General features: G+C 39.7%; 1 protein-coding gene across 2 annotated transcripts in view; it reads right to left on the bottom strand.

Moving 5' to 3' along the window:
* KCNIP4 (potassium voltage-gated channel interacting protein 4) overlaps positions 1–16,470 on the bottom strand; it is a 1,180,242-nt gene that overhangs the window by 96,771 nt on the left and 1,067,001 nt on the right. Inside the window, exon 3 of one of the 2 annotated variants that reach the window (XM_024741844.1) lies at positions 7,424–7,548. In XM_024741844.1, the coding sequence (XP_024597612.1) occupies positions 7,424–7,548 (125 nt within the window). Of the gene's footprint in view, positions 1–7,423; positions 7,549–16,470 lie in introns of those variants that run through there. The other variant, XM_024741845.1, reaches the window with a different exon arrangement.

The raw sequence follows: 16,470 nt of genomic DNA, 5'->3' as shown, positions 1-16,470 counted from the left end.
TGCTAACAGCCATAAAAGGGGAAATCTACAGTAATACAATCATAGTAGGGGACTTTAACACACTACTTTCACCAAGGGACAGATCATCCAAAATGAAAATAAATAAGGAAACACAAGCTTGAAATATTACAATAAACAAGATGAACTTAATCGATATTTATAGGATATTCCATCCACAAAGAATGGACTACATTTTCTTCTCAAGTGCTCATGGAACATTCTCCAGGAAAGATCATATCTTGGGTCACAAATCAAGCCTTGGTAAATTTAAGAAAATTGAAATCATATCAAGTATCTTTTCCAATCACAGTGCTATAAGACTAGATATCAATTAGAGGAAAAAATCTGTAAAAAATACAAACACATGGAGGCTAAACAATACACTACTAAATAACCAAGAGCACTGAAGAAATCAAAGAGGAAATAAAAAAATACCTAGAAACAAATGACAATTAAAACAGGATGATGCAAAAACTATGGGATGCAGCAAAAGTGGTTCTAAGAGGGAAGTTTACAGCAATGGAATCCTACCTCAAGAAACAAGAAAAATTTCAAGTAAATAACCTAACCTTATAACTAAAGCAATTAGAGAAAGAAGAACCAAAAAACTCCTCAAAGTTAGCAGAAGGAAAGAAATCATAAAGATCATATCAGAAATAAATGAAAAAGAAATGAAGGAAATGATAGCAAAGATCAATAAAACCGAAAGATGGTTCTTTGAGAAGATAAACAAAATTGATAAACCACTAGCCAGACTCATCAAGAAAAACAGGGAGAGACTCAAATCAATAGAATTAGAAATGAAAAAGGAGACATAACAACTGACACTGCAGAAATCCAAAGGATCATGAGAGATTACTACAAGTAACTATATGCCAATAAAATGGACAACCTGAAAGAAATGGAAAAATTCTTAGAAAAGCACAACTTTACGAGACTGAACTAGGAAGAAACAGAAAATATAAACTGACCAATCACAAGCACTGAAATTGAGACTCTGATTAAAAACTTCCAACAAAGTCCAGGACCAGATGGCTTCACAGGAGAATTCTATCAAACATTTAGAGGAGATTTAACACCTATCCTTCTCAAACTCTTCCAAAATATAACAGAGGGAGAAACACACTCAAACTCATTCTGTGAGGTCACCATCACCTTGATACCAAAACCAGACAAAGATGTCACAAAGAAAGAAAACGACAGGCCAATATCACTGATGAACATAGATGCAAAAATTCCCAACAAAATACAAAATACAGCAAATAGATTACAACAGCACATTAAAAGGATCATACACCATGATCAAGTGGGGTTTATCACTGGAATGCAAGGATTCTTCAATATATGAAAATCACTTAAATGAGAACAGTATGGAGGTTCCTTAAAAAGCTAAAAATAGAACTACCATATGACCTAGCAACCCCACTACTGGGCATATACCGTGAGAAAACCATAATTCAAAAAGAGTCATGTACCACAATGTTCATTGCAGCACTATTTACAATAGCCAGGACATGGAAGCAGCCTAAGTGTCCATCAACAGATGAATGGATAAAGAAGATGTGGCACATATATACAATGGAATATTATTCAGCCATAAAAAGAAACAAAATTGAGTTATTTGTAGTTATTGAGGTGGATGGACCTAGAGTCTGTCATACAGAGTGAAGTAAGTCAGAAAGAGAAAAACAAATACTGTAAGCTAACCCATATATATGGAATCTAAAAAATAAATGGTTCTGAAGAACCTAGGGGCAGGACAGGAATAAAGACTCAGATGTAGAGAATGGACTTGAGGACATGGGGAGGGGGAAGGGTAAGCTGGGATGAAGTGAGAAAGTGGCATGGACTTATATATACAGTACCAAATGTAAAATAGATGGCTAGTGGGAAGTAGCTTCATAGCACAGGGAGATCAGCTCGGTGCTTTGTGTCCACCTAGAAGGGTGGGATAGGGAGGGTGGGAGGGAGATGCAAGAGGGAGGGTGTACGGGGATATATGTATATGCACAGCTGATTCACTTTATTATGAAGCATAAACTAACACACCATTGTAAAGCATTTATACTCCAGGAAAGATGTTAAAAAGAAAAAAGAATAACTGAGGGCTCATGACAAAAGAGAAACTGCCTCATACAATGAGCAGCTTATTTCTCTATCCTAACCACCTATCCCACTGTTTCCCATGCATGTGCCTAACTCCCCCCTCTCACCTTCACGTAAGTGGGATTTAGAGCTTTTTACGTACATGTCCTTTGTCAAAAATGTAGATCCCTGTAAATTCATCGTCAGTTCCCTTCGTCTATTTTTAAAGTGCAGACGTTCTCAAACCCTTCAAGTGGGATGGAATAGCCCCATCAAAGAACTTTCCTCTTTTACTGGTTCCTTTGGCCATAACATCAAATCTCTTGTAGAAACCAGGGGGGAAGGTTGGTGTCACTTTTGGTAAAATCCCTCAGGAGAAGTCTGGATTGCAGGCAAAAAACTGAGGGGGGGTATTAACTGTGCTTGAAATGTGACTTCAGACCAAATTTAGCAGCTCTACTCCATAAGGGTTGCTGCCTCCTCACAAAGACCACTGTGATGGATATCATGGAAATGTGACTCCCCATAAATCACACCCCTGTTAATCCCCTGCCTTGAGTGCTGGGATGTACAAGAGTGATGGGAGGAGATGTAAGTTCCACGATTATGTAACATTATATGGCTCTGCTTTAGCTGAGTAGAGAGAATCTCTCTTGCTGGCTTTGTAGAAGTGAGCTTCCGTGCTATGAAAGAGTCTGTGAGAGCGCCATTGGCAAAGGACTACAGGAGGCCTCTAGGAGGTGAGTGGCCCCAGGTTGACAGCTAACACAAGAGTGGGGACCTCAGAAATACAACCACAAGGAAATGAACTCTGCCAACAACCCCATGAGCTTAGAAGAGGACTCCTAAACCCAAAGAGAAATGCAGCCTTACCAACACCTGGATGGTAACCTTATGAGACCCCAAGCAGAGGAACCAGGTAAGTCATTTCTGGACTCCTAACCTTCAAGACTGTGAGATAATGAATGTGCATTTCTTTAAGTCACTAAATATGTAGTAATTTGTTACACACAATAGAAAACTAATACAAACATCTTGCATTTTGAGGTAAAAAGAATATTAACACTTAAAATTTTTAGGGAAGAATGACATTAACAATTATTAAAGTGATACTTTAAAGATGTATTTGAATGTAAAGGATATTTTGACCTATTACAATTCAAAATAGTGAAAGAAAAGGAAGCGGAGAAAGATTTGGGACAGGAAGCAGTCAGAGGTCCAAAACATATTAGGTCTACCTAGCTGCAACTATATTTCATCCTGTGCCTTAAAAATTGGGAAGAATATGCTGTAAATTATTTATTAATGAGAGGAAATGTCAAAGAGACATAGCCTTATGAAAACTTAATGCCCAATGGACCATTCATTATCACCTAGTGTTGAGTGAAGTTATGCTTGATTCTGAAAGAGAACAGCAAAGCAAGTTTATGAGTCATGTATACAGATACTTGTATGACCTTCTAGGTCAGTCTTTTTCAAATGTGACCTTCTATTAGCAGTTTATTAAAATGGGATTTTTTTTTAAACTAAGAAGTTTTTAAAAAAAGATTATTAAACATCACCCCATATTTAACTAAATCAGAGTCATCAGAGTCATCATCTGCACACACATCCCACCCTACCCACCAAGGGTTTCATAAGGCTCCAATGTAGCCAGTTTAACCATTGATATTTGACATTAGAGGGCTCATCACAAGTAGGTCAATTCTGTTTGTGATAGAAGCGCCTTTATGGCTATGATCTTATACATTGAGAACCGTTCTCAATGTTGGTTCTCAATCTTGGCTACACATTTTCATTACCTGGAAAGTGGTATAAATCCTGACGCTCATGCTGCTTCTGGGAGCAATTACATCAGAATCACCAAGCATGATACCCAGCTATCTGTAGTTTTTAAAGCTCCCTAAATGATTGCAACATGAGACTGCTGATGTGTACCTAATAACTTGCATCTTTCTGCAACCTTTTAAATACATAATTATGTAGCTCAAAACCTAAAACACTGCTGAGGAGGTATGTAGGTCAACCATGACTGCCCCACTCTGATGGAACATAAAACTGACGTTGACTATTTGGGGCCACGCTATAATAATTCCTTTTTGTTGAACTTAATGTTTATTATCAGAATTTACTAAAAAAAACCCAGCAAAACAAAGGCAAAACCCATGTAATGTAGATATCATTATCCCAATTTGTAGAGACAAGGACGCACAAGCCACTGATTCAGAGGAATCTCCCTAAACAAATAAGATATGGACCTGAGTCTGAGTGACACCAGTGTTCATGATGTTTGCATTGTACTAGTGTGGTCAGCAGACAAGGAGCGTCAGCAGCACTTGGGAACATATGAGAAAGGCAAATTCTCCATCCCAATCTCAGACACTAAATCATAATGTTTCAGTCTGGGGCCCAGCATTCTGTTTTAACAAATCCTTCAGGTTATTCTGAGGGACAGTAAAGATTGAGATACACTGTACTATATTCTCCATTTCTATCAGTTGCCTACTTTTGAAGATTCAGTTTAGTATGTGGTAAGAGAAATAAAAATGTGGGGATGAGTCGGTGGGTAAGACAGGGTGAGGGGCAGAGAAATCTTCTCTCACTATCTTCCTTTCCTCCAATTTCCCATTTATATTTACAATATATGTTGGAGAAATGCTGTCAGAGATATAGCACTGGAAAAAGATTGGGGAGCTCTGGTAATCTTTACTTGCAGGGGAGTTCAACCATTTCATGTAAGTGTGACTGGTTTAAGATGTTGATGAATGGTTTATTCTTTTAATCAAAATATGGGGAGTTTGTCACTCCCTCTTGCAAGAGCACACAGAATCACAGCTAACTGCTGAACAATCATTACAAGTAAATACAAGTTTTACTGAGCTCTGCCCACCACAGTAACACCCAGCTCTACCCACCACAGGTCCCACCCATCAGGAAGCTTGCACAAGCCTCTTAGATCACTTCATCCACCAGAGGGCAGACAGCAGAAGCAAAAATAACTAATTCTGCAGCCTGTGGAACGAAACCACATTCACATAAAGAGAGACAAAATGAAAAGGCAGAAGACTATGTACCAGATGAAAGAACAAGATAAAACCCCAGAAAAACAACTAAATGAAGTGGAAGTAGGCAACCTTCCAGAAAAAGAATTCAGAATAATGATAGTGAAGATGATCCAGGACCTCAGAAAAAAAATGGAGGCAAAGATCAAGAAGATACAAGAAATGTTTAACAAAGACCTAGAAGAATTAAAGAACAAACAAACAGAGATGAACAATACAATGACTGAAATGAAAAATACACTAGAAGGAATCAATAGCAGAATAACTGAGGCAGAAGAACGGATAAGTGACCTGGAAGACAGAATGGTGGAATTCACTGCTGTGGAACAGAATAAAGAGAAAAGAATGAAAAGAAATGAAGACAGTCTAAGAGGCCTCTGGGACAACATTAATTGCACCAACATTCTAATTATACGTGTCCCAGAAGGAGAAGAAAGAGAGAAAGGACCCGAGAAAATATTTGAAGACATTATAGTCGAAAACTTCCCTAACATGGGAAAGGAAATAGTCACCCATGTCCAGGAAGTGCAGAATCCCAGGCAGGATAAACCCAAGGAGAAACATACTAAGACACATAGTAATCAAATTGACAAAAATTAAAGACAAAGAAAAATTATTGAAAGCAACAAGGGAAAAACAACAAATAACGTACAAGGGAACTCCCATAAGTTTAACAGCTGATTTCTTAGCAGAAACTTTACAAGCCAGAAGGAAGTGCCATGAAATATTTAAAGTGATGAAAGGGAAGAACCTACAACCAAGATTACTCTACCCAGCAGGCATCTCAGACCGGGGCATGAACCCATGTCCCCTGCATCGGCAGGCGGACTCTCAACCACTGAGCCACCAGGGAAGCCCATGACTAAGAATTCTTGAGCCTAATTTTCAAAGTCCCTTTCTCTTTAGGTCTGTTTATTTGTATGTGTCATCTTGATAGATTACACATCTTGACGTGTAATATGAGTCCTACCTGTGTGGGGTAAGCACCCATCTCCATTATATCACCTTCCTCCCCACCCAGTCCACCCCCACAAATGCCTGGGTGTCAGAAGAGGACCAGGCTTCAGAAGAGCAATGGAAGGAAACATTTAGGTAGCCCAGGCAGGGAGAGCAGTGTGAAGAGCAGAAATGGGGTAGAGAGAGACCCCATGGAGTCAGAGAGGTGGTGGAAGTTTGTGTGTAATATGCATGTTGGGACCTTATAAAAATATTCTGGAAAGCAACTAGCATTACAAATTCTGTAAGTAAATTTTTGTGTGGATACCGTAGAAGAGGCAGTTTTTCATCTTCATGAGGTTGGACAGAGATAGCATTGAGGTGGACAGATTTCAAGAGGATGGAATTAGCAGAAATCTTTGGACTCTATAGATTCCTACAGACCATGGAATGGAGGCTGTTAGGGGCTGGATTTGAGGAGGAATTGAAGCAATTCACTAGGATCTCAAGGGACACCTGTAGCATATGTAACTATGGTTTACATATGTGTAAGAACATAACACATCTTGGGCTGTGTATGCCACTTAATATACGACCATTTAATACTTTTAAGGATGAATTACTTTCAAATAAATTCACGAGGGCGAGTGTTCTCTGCCTATTTAGACCATTAGCTCCTTGAGGACAGAAGCTGGCTTTCGAATACCCTGCAGTATCTAGCTTAATCCTGAGCATGTCCCAAGGCATCACTAAGAGTGTATGCCTGACAGATTGCCCAGCCCACTCCTTGTCTCTCACCGTCACCCTCTGGTGTGCAAGGACTGTCACTCTTCTTGATGATGATTCACTCAGGAAGGAGCATGATAGGTGCTCCTGGATCACGGAGAACCGAAAGGAGGGACTACTTACAGACACCTGTTGTTCAGAGTCATGGGTAACATGCTCTTTTAGAAATTATCAAACTTATCATGACTTTTCTGCAATGCTAGGAGTGGAGTTCCTTGATAGGCTCCAATCGATAGTCAATTAGTCCTATAGACAATTAGAGCTTATTGAAATGATGTCGATATAACCAAAAAGGAAAAAAAAATTCCAACTAGAAATTGAATAAAGTAAACCTTTCTTCTGTACTCATCCTTGTTTGATTGGACAAGCAACGGTGTACCAAAGTGAACCAAAGCCCAAATGGATATCAACAATTTTCATATCTAGGAAAGATCTATAAGAAGTGTACATAGGATGGGGCTCTCACAGAACTGCACATTTTCCCTTTTTCCCTGTCTTTTCTCAGTGCTCCTCTGAGAACTGTGTGAAGATAAAGTCAAAAAGAAAGTTCTTACATTCTTAAATCCTCTGTAAAGAATCTGGAGCTCCTTCTTGGTAAATTTGCTCTGGGCTTCCAGAAGCTCGAGAGCCTCAGGCCGATGCCTGACGGTGGCCATCTCCAGTTCATCTTCCACGTTGTCTGTGGAGGAAAACCAAAGTCTTAAGAACGGTCACTGCTCACCAATGTGTATACACAGCAACATGGGAAAATGGAAGGAAATCTTTACTGCACGTCTGATTTTTCCAGAGGAAGGGTTCTCACGCTGCTAATAACAGTCTTTACATTTCCCAGAGTACACAGTATTCTGCTAATTCTACATAATATTTTTTCAAACTTTCTAGTCATCAGACACCACACTATGAACATTTTTACAGTACAGTTTGAAAAGTGTAAAAATCATGGAAAATTTTAACACTTCAAATGTGTGTACATATCAAGCACTAGTTATAAAAATGGAATTTTAATTTGATAGCAGTCTGTACCACCCTTGTATCATGCAACTGTGAGACAGGACTCTGCTAAATACACTCTGAAGATTCCATTAAAATCAAATATTTTGCCTGGGGCTACAAATAAAGCAGAGATATCAGGTGCTGAAATGAGTAAAGTACTCAGCTGCCAGTTTGACTGGCATAAACCCAGTCTTCATAGGTGCACACTGGATGGACTGGAGCCCAGGGAATTTCTGGCTACACCCTACTTTGCAGCCAAGGGAATCCATAGCTACGGATAAATGCTGAAATATTATACTTTGCTTTGTGAATTATATTTACACTATAATTTCTCAGAGATGCTCTACACAAAAAAAGACTTTTGTATCCATGTAAATTTGGTAAATTCTGTTAAGTTTAATGTAGTATGGGAGCAAAACACTGGAATATAAAGGTTTTGAGAGGATTTGCAACAAAGAATTCTGTTTAACTTGGTTTAACCCATTGACCCCAAATGGCATTTGTCCACTGAACTCTTTTTCCCCACAAGTAACCTCTGCTAACATCTTCCTCTGTGCCCTAGGGTCCTGTAGAATGCAAGTTGGAAGGTATTGGGATATATTAGGATCTGGGTGCCCAGGTCTCAAAGTATAGCAGCCTTAAGTAATTTCAGCTGCTTTGCAGTGAGGCCCAATGGAGACCTAAGAGATTCTTCCTGCCATGGTCCAGTCCACACCTCAGCTAAGGAACTCCTCCTCACATCCAGGGCCAGTACTGGAGCCATGGCTTCTCTCCATTATATCCCTTACTCTTAGCTACAGATTCCCATCTCAGACAGCTGAGGCTCAGAACATCTTCTCATCAACTGGTCTCAGGGCCACGCACTCCTGATTCCATGGCTCATGTGTTAGTTGGAAATTTAGACATTTTTGACTACAAAAGTCACATAATTTTTGATAATTAATGATGCTGCCTCTCATTAACATCTGTGCCTACTTACTTCCCTGACACTCTGAGGGCAGTGAGGGGCCAGAGCTCTCACTTATCAGGGAAAAGAAAGTCAGTGGAACCCTAATCTTGGTGTGTCTTAATTACTGCCCTCAAGCAGTTTACAAAAGACCACGAATGGCAATGAAATAAATACTTGGAAAGGTTGTGTTTGTCAAAGTGAGGAAGAGGAGATAAAAGCAAATATTTGTTTTGTACTTTTCATATTATAATAGTTTATTTTGGAACAATGATATGAAAAAGCTGCAGAATAGTGATGGGGGGATAAGAATAATAAAAGTCTATGAAAAGATGGGCAGCCCAAGAATAAATTCTGAGCTGACAAGGATAAAACTGATGAGGAACTAAGTGCAGTGTGTACCTAAAGAATTTCCACAGGGCTAAAAGTAGCTGAGAAAAGGCAGCTAGGCATTAACAAACTGACCTCAGGCTGGGTTTTATGGGGAAAATTTAAAAAGCTAAAATGGGTTTTTTTCAATTTTCTTTTTTGTTCTCTGGATTGGATGGGTTGATTCTACTCTGGGTCCTGAGCTTGAGAGGATGTAGGAAGATGGTCCTCCATAAAATTTCTGTTGATCCAGTGCATTGGACTGTGTTGAAGTTATTGCAGTTGTCAATGCAGAAATACATGCCATGGAATAGACCTAATATAAATAGACAATAACAGATGGAAAGACTCTGCTTTCTTGAAAATGTCTTGATGAAAGCATCTTTTGAATCATTTACAGTATAATTTCCTCAACTTAAAATATTCCTCTTGGGCTTCCCTGGTGGCGCAGTGGTTGAGAGTCCACCTGCCGATGCAGGGGACACGGGTTCGTGCCCCAGTCTGGGAAGATCCCACATGTCGTGGAGCGGCTGGGCCCGTAAGCCATGGCCGCTGAGACTGCATGTCCGGAGCCTGTGCTCTGCAACGGGAGAGGCCACAACAGTGAGAGGCCCGCGTACCGCAAAAAGAAAAACAAAACAAAAAATATTCCTCTTTCCTTTTTCCTCCAATTGAAATACATATATCTTTTATAATCCCATTTAAATATTACTGCCTTCTTTCTGAAGGCTTTCCAATTATTCCACCATGCAGAACTGATGGGTCCCTGGTCAGAGTTCTCACATCTTACCTACCTCTCATATAGCATGTAAAACACTAATTACATTTATGATCTGTTCATGTCTGTCTTCCTCATTGTGAGTGCCATGAGGACAGGAGCAATGTCTTAACAGATCTGTATATCCTCTGGACCTAACATAGAGTCTAATACCCCAGAGTTCCTCAAAAATTATTTGAAGGATGGATGAATAAGTGAATCAATTAACAAATGATGTTGCCGCTGAAGTTTCAACCCCCTTGGAGCCCCTTGAACCTTAGCTGCCCTCTAGAAAACTATTTCTCAAACTGGGGTTTGTGGACAGTTGGTGGACCTTGAATGCTTTCTTTGGAATCACAGTATGCTCTATGCATTGTTCTAAGAAACACAGCATGGGCAAAAGTAGAGGAAATTTTAATCAGATTATCTGAGCAATCTTTCCATCATAGTATAACCTCCTCTAAACCTAATGACCTTTCCACTGGAAAGAAACAAAATAGCACATTAACTTCTCAGCCTTTGTAACAACAGAGCAGTCAAAACCACACTACCAACAAGGTTTCTTCCTCCAGCTGGCTCAGACTTGCAGATGATGAGACTGAGACAAAAGAACCAGGGCTGAAGGGTCAGTGTAAAGGAGTTAAGCACGTGTGGTAGGATGAGCAACACATTCAGTATTCAAAGCACCACACTTGAAGAGTCTGCCTGCAGACTCTTTGTTTTCCTAGCTGACTGATACCTTACTTCTTAATGACTCCTACCTGCCAAAGGGCTGTTTCTATTTCTAGAAGGCTGACAAGCTCTAAAAACACACCTGAAATCATCCCCAATCACCAGCATATGATAAGTTATAAAAGCAACATCACCTAACCCAATCAAGATGCTGATCTGGGAGGCAAGCTCTGTGGAGAGCACAGCGTGATCCCTCATAGGACTGGGACCTTCACAGTGTGACTCAGCCACCATTTAAAAGCATGCACTCTGGGGGGTTTTTAATAGAGTGCTTAACATTTATTAAGTTCGTTATATGCCAAGAGATGGGCTAGGTGCTCTGTTGATATCATTCTAATCCTCACAATAACTCCGCAATGAGGTAGAATTATCCATTGTTTTACATATGGGGTATCTGAGTCTCACAGTGGTGAAGAAATGAGTGGCCATGTGTTACACAGGAGAAAAGACAGAGGTAGAATTTATACCCAAGTCTTTGATGCCGAACCTTAGGCTTTTTCTACTTTGCCAAACTCTCTCTCAATACTGACAGAAATAACAATGATAAATAATATTTTTCTCTCCTCTCCTGCACTGTCAAATGTCTCAGAAAAGTTGACTGTACCCACTGGGTCCATTTCCTACCTCCTGTTCTCTTTTTAATCTACTGCAGTCTGACTTCTGGCCTTGTTATGGGTTGAATTATGCTCCCCTAAAATTTGTATGTTGAAGGCATAACCTCCAATATGACTGGATTTGGAGATGTGACCTTTAAGAAGATAATTAAAGTTCAATGAAGTCATAAGGGTGGGACCCTAATGTAATACAAATGGTGTCTTTATAAGAAGAGAGAGAGAGACGCCAGGGATACACAGGCACAGAGGAAAGGCCATGTGACAACACAGCGAGAAGGCAGCCACCTGCAAACCAGGGAGGGAGGCCTCAGGAGAAACCAACCCAGCTGGCATCTTGATTTTAGACTTCCAGCCTCCAGAACTGTGAGAAATAAATTTCTGTTGTTTAAACCACCCAGTCTGTGGCATTTTGTCATGGCAGCCCGAGCTGACTAATATATGCACCTATATTCAAAAGACATACAACTCCAGTAAAAGCAGGTCTTGCTATTCACAGTGAGCCCAGTGAGCACTGGGTAGTCTAGCCAATCATATCATTTAATCTTTATAGCATCCTATCATCCCTATTTTATAGATGAGAAGACTGAGGCTTGGAGAGAGAGTCTACGTATATTGTTCAAGTTCGGATGACTAGTTAGTAATGAAGCAGACAGCTGTCTCTAGCACCCTAAAGTCCAACTTTTTATTTTATTTTAATTTTTAAAACTTTAAATTTTACTGGAGTATAGTTGATTTATAATGTTGTGTTAGTTTCAGGTGTACAGCAAAATGATTCAGTTATACATATACATATATTCATTCTTTTTTAGATTCTTTTCTCTTATAGGTTATCACAGAATACTGAGTAGAGTTCCCTGTGCTATACAGTATGTCCTTGTTGGTTATCTATCTTATATATAGTAGTCTGTGTATGTTCATCCTAAGCTTCTGATTTATCCCTCCCCACCACGCTTCCCCTTTGGTAACCATAAGTTTGTTTTAGACATCTGTAAGTCTGTTTCTGTTTTGTAAATAAATTCATTTGTATCATTTTTTAAAAATTAGAATCCTAAACTACAATGAGGTGTCACCTCACACCAGTCAGAATGGCCATTATAAAAAGTCCACAAACAATAAATGCTGGAGAGGGTGTGGAGAAAAGGCAACTGTCCTAAACTGTTGGTGGGAATGTAAATTGGTATAGCCACTATGGAGAACAGTATGGAGGTTCCTTAATAAACTAAAAATAGAACTACCATATGACACAGCAATCCCACTACTGGGCATATATCCAGAGAAAGCCGAAAAGATACATGCACCCCAATGTTCACTGCAGCACTATTTACAATAGCCAAGACATGGAAGCAATCTAAATGTCTATTGACAGAGGAATGGATAAAGAAAATGTGGTACATATATACAAGGGAACCTCCATACTGTTCTCCATAGTGGATTAAAGTCAGAACCAGGTGGCACTCTGGTCTGTTGAATCATCTCCAGGCTTCTGCCAAGGTACAACTATGTAGGCGTCTTGCTGTTGGAATAGGATTGCTAATTCCAATGTTGCTTTTGCATCCTGAGACAAACTGCCTACAACTAGTATGCAGTATTCATGTATCTTCTAACAGATTTATTTTTAATCAGATGACAAATTCCCAAACCCAGACAACCTTGAGCTTTCCTGACTGTCTTTTTGTTCTTTGTTACTTAGATTTCAGTCTCTCAGGGCCAAGGATGTCCTATGTCTGAGTTAACAGTCCCGTCAGGCCATGACACATTTGGGCTAGAAATTGGAATTCAAATCCCCTGGGATCAACAGTATGAGTTTTAGTAATAGACCTCTTTTTCTCATGTCTCACAACTTCTCTTAAGATACAATGGAAGCCTATTGCAGCCCAATTCATACTTATGCAAATTTGACTCTATCCGAGGTCAAACCATATCCCCCAGAACATCTTGCTTTACAAACAAATATGAGGGTGAGGCCTGCCTTCCTAAGACACACATTTGTAAACAAGGATTGTAATGTTAAAGTAAAACTGTTTATGAAGAATAATATCACTCCTTCCAAGAAGCTGGTTCAGAGATGAGCCCTTGCCTTATCGTAGCAGGGAACATTGTAAGACTGTTGCCACATTCTTCTACCTGGGACCTGCCAGACTACTGGATAGCCCAGCCCAACAGCATCGGATTTGGCAGACTAAAAATGCTCAATTAAAAAAATGTGAAATCAATTAATCACTACTTGAAGAATCCCAATCATAGTGGGTCTATCTACAAGAGGTCCATTTCTCAGTACAGCATAACTCTTCTTCAGAAAACGTATTCATGGGCTTCCCTGGTGGCGCAGTGGTTGAGAGTCCGCCTGCCGAGGCAGAGGACATGGGTTCGTGCCCCGGTCCGGGAGGATTCCACATGCCGCGGAGCGGCTGGGCCCTTGAGCCATGGCCGCTGGGCCTGTGCGTCCGGAGCCTGTGCTCCGCAACGGGAGAGGCCACAATGGTGAGAGGCCCGTGTACCGCAAACAAACAAAAAACAAAACAAAAATGTATCTATTTTCATTGTAAAAAATCATAAAAACTATAACTTTAAAATTCTATTTGAGCTGAGATTGATTTGTCGCGCAAAAATTCAGCTGGCTCGACTTATATTGCTTTATCTCATTTATAAAAATACCCTCTGAGTCTTTACTCCCAATGTTTACCCTTTATTAGATTGGTTTCATAGTGACTTGACATGTACGGCAATAACATCACAGAGACGATGATTACATCTAATGACACATATTATTAAATATTTAGAAGTTTAGTCCAGTGCCAGGATTTGGAAGAGGCTTTGACTAATTTTGCTCCACGTTTTGACTTTCCACTAAAAGATGCTGGAAGATTCTTGACTATAGCTTTGGAAACTACTCCTAAGAACTTCCGGAATAAGGAGGAGATGCTATTGCCTGTTTAATATTCAAGTCTGATACACTGAGACAAAGATACTGCCTGGGAGAAATTTCCAAAGCTATTGTTCATGACACCTATGTAAATTCTTTCTTTCCTTTCTTTCTCCTGTAAAGGCATGGGTAAGATGCCATATACCTTGAGCACTCCATTCCTTAGTTCCACCCTTCCCAATGCTCAAAGGGGTTGGAATTATAATCAGCTGAGGAAACTGATTTTCAAGAGTTAAGGAATTTGCTCAAGTTTACACAGCTACACAGTTGATAGCAGGGGAGCTCGGATCTGACACCAACTTGTCTTTTTGTTTTATCATTTGGCTTCTCTGGGTGGAGAGTTCAAACCTGAGCCAGAACCTGAGGAAAATTTTTACATTTTGCCAACTTTAAATGCTTAATCTCAGGAATGTGAAGGCCTGGGAGCCCTCTTGACTCTTCCTGTCAAGAGCTATTTTCGGGTTCACAAGAAGAGTATACGAGCGATTAACTCCAAGCTAATCACACACAGCCCATGAACAGAAAGCCATACACCTATCCGAAGCACTGCGGGAGTCTTAGCACTTCCCAGACCACTGTGAACAATGAGTACCCACAAGTTGTTGTTAGTCAGACATGTGTTTCCTCAACTCTGGACCTGAAAGTACATTAGGGCCCCAAAAGCCCTTTATAATTCGTACTTTATCCTATTTACTATTCATATATCAAATGGAAAATGAAAAGTACTTTGAAAATGGCCAGCTATTTTGAACGTCTTCTGTTAGAGGTGGTTGTTGGCAATGACATTGCAGTTTCCATTCCAGGAGAATTTGAACTGCTTTGCAATTTCGTGATTGAATTCAATCACTTATAAAATGTAACTGCTCAAAGGGAAATTGATGGAGCTATTTCTCACAACACTTATGAATGGACTGTCTCTACCTTATTTATAAACATAAGTAACTCTTCACATAAGCTTAGGTTTTAAAATATAATCGCCTTATTGGAATACTTGCTATTAGCATGAACCATATTATTACTGCAACCAGTCATGAATAGCCCCTTATGATAGGAGCTATGGTTTCATAGGTGGTAGGGTCTAACTGGCTTTTTGGTAAATGGGGGAAATAAAAATTATGTTGCCAGTCATTATACACAGAGAGAAAATCTACAATAGAAATGCTGAGGTTGGGGGAGAAGGAACAAGAAATGTGATTGAACTTTCACTTAAAGGCAGACCAAAAAGATGGATATTTTAGTCAGGAAAGTCAACAACTGATACGGACTCTGATCAAAGAGAAAATTTTAAACATAGTGAAACATGGAGAGAGACGAAGAAAGCCCATAATAGTTCACTAAATTAAAAATGCCCTAACAAGAGTTTCTCTTGAAACTTGATAGACTTTCTCCTGTTTGTCCTAAAAATCTAATAATAATAGCAAACCACTTTTTACAGCGTTTGTTCTATGCAAGAACAAATACATTTACATACATTAACTCATATACTCCCCATCAGCATACTCTGGATGCTATATTCTGTTCTATAGATGAAGACACTGGCACAGAGAGATTAAATAACTTGCCCATGGTCACAAAGAAGAAAAGCCAGGGTATGAACTCTGGCAAGACTGGTTCCAGGGTTTGCATAATTAACTATTCTGCTGTTCTATCTCCCATAGAAAATGAGGGAGGATGATGCCCTACTTATCTACAAATGACACGCCCAACCAAGAATCAGAAAATTAGTAGCAAAAGAGCTTTAAGCAGAAGATAGAGTTAGAATTGAAAGTGGCCTTTAATCCAGCTCCTTAACTTTATAAATGCACATTTAAATACAGAGTCTTAAATTTAGTGGTTGTAAATCAAAAGCTATTGGGCACATCAGTGGCAGAACTGGGCCTTGATTCCTAGTGCAGCACTTTGCCAAATGCCTGTTGCAATGTCCCGTCACAATCAATAAGCAGACCCATCCTCACTTCATTCACATTTTAATAAGCTTCTGACCCCACCTCAGGAGCAGGTGGGGATGCTGAAGGAGGGCCACCAACTAGAAGCAGTCCCTGAGTCACATAATAATACCTGACATCTGATGGCTGGCTCTTTGTAGTAAGCAAAGTTATTCTCCCTTTCGTTACTATAGCTAAACATCATGATTACTCTGTGTACAGGTAACGTCACCCTGTTTTTATAGATGAGGAAATCACTGTTGGAAGGAATGTTATAACTCAGCTATAGAGTCAGGACTTAAACCCAAGTTTACTAACTGTAAAGTCTAGAAGTGACAGCTG

This window comes from Neophocaena asiaeorientalis, unplaced genomic scaffold (assembly GCF_003031525.2).
Source record: "Neophocaena asiaeorientalis asiaeorientalis breed wild unplaced genomic scaffold, Neophocaena_asiaeorientalis_V1.1 scaffold218, whole genome shotgun sequence".
Taxonomy (NCBI): domain Eukaryota; kingdom Metazoa; phylum Chordata; class Mammalia; order Artiodactyla; family Phocoenidae; genus Neophocaena; species Neophocaena asiaeorientalis.
The sequence above is the reverse complement of the archived record's forward strand: the minus strand, read 5'-3'. Positions and strand labels throughout refer to the sequence as shown.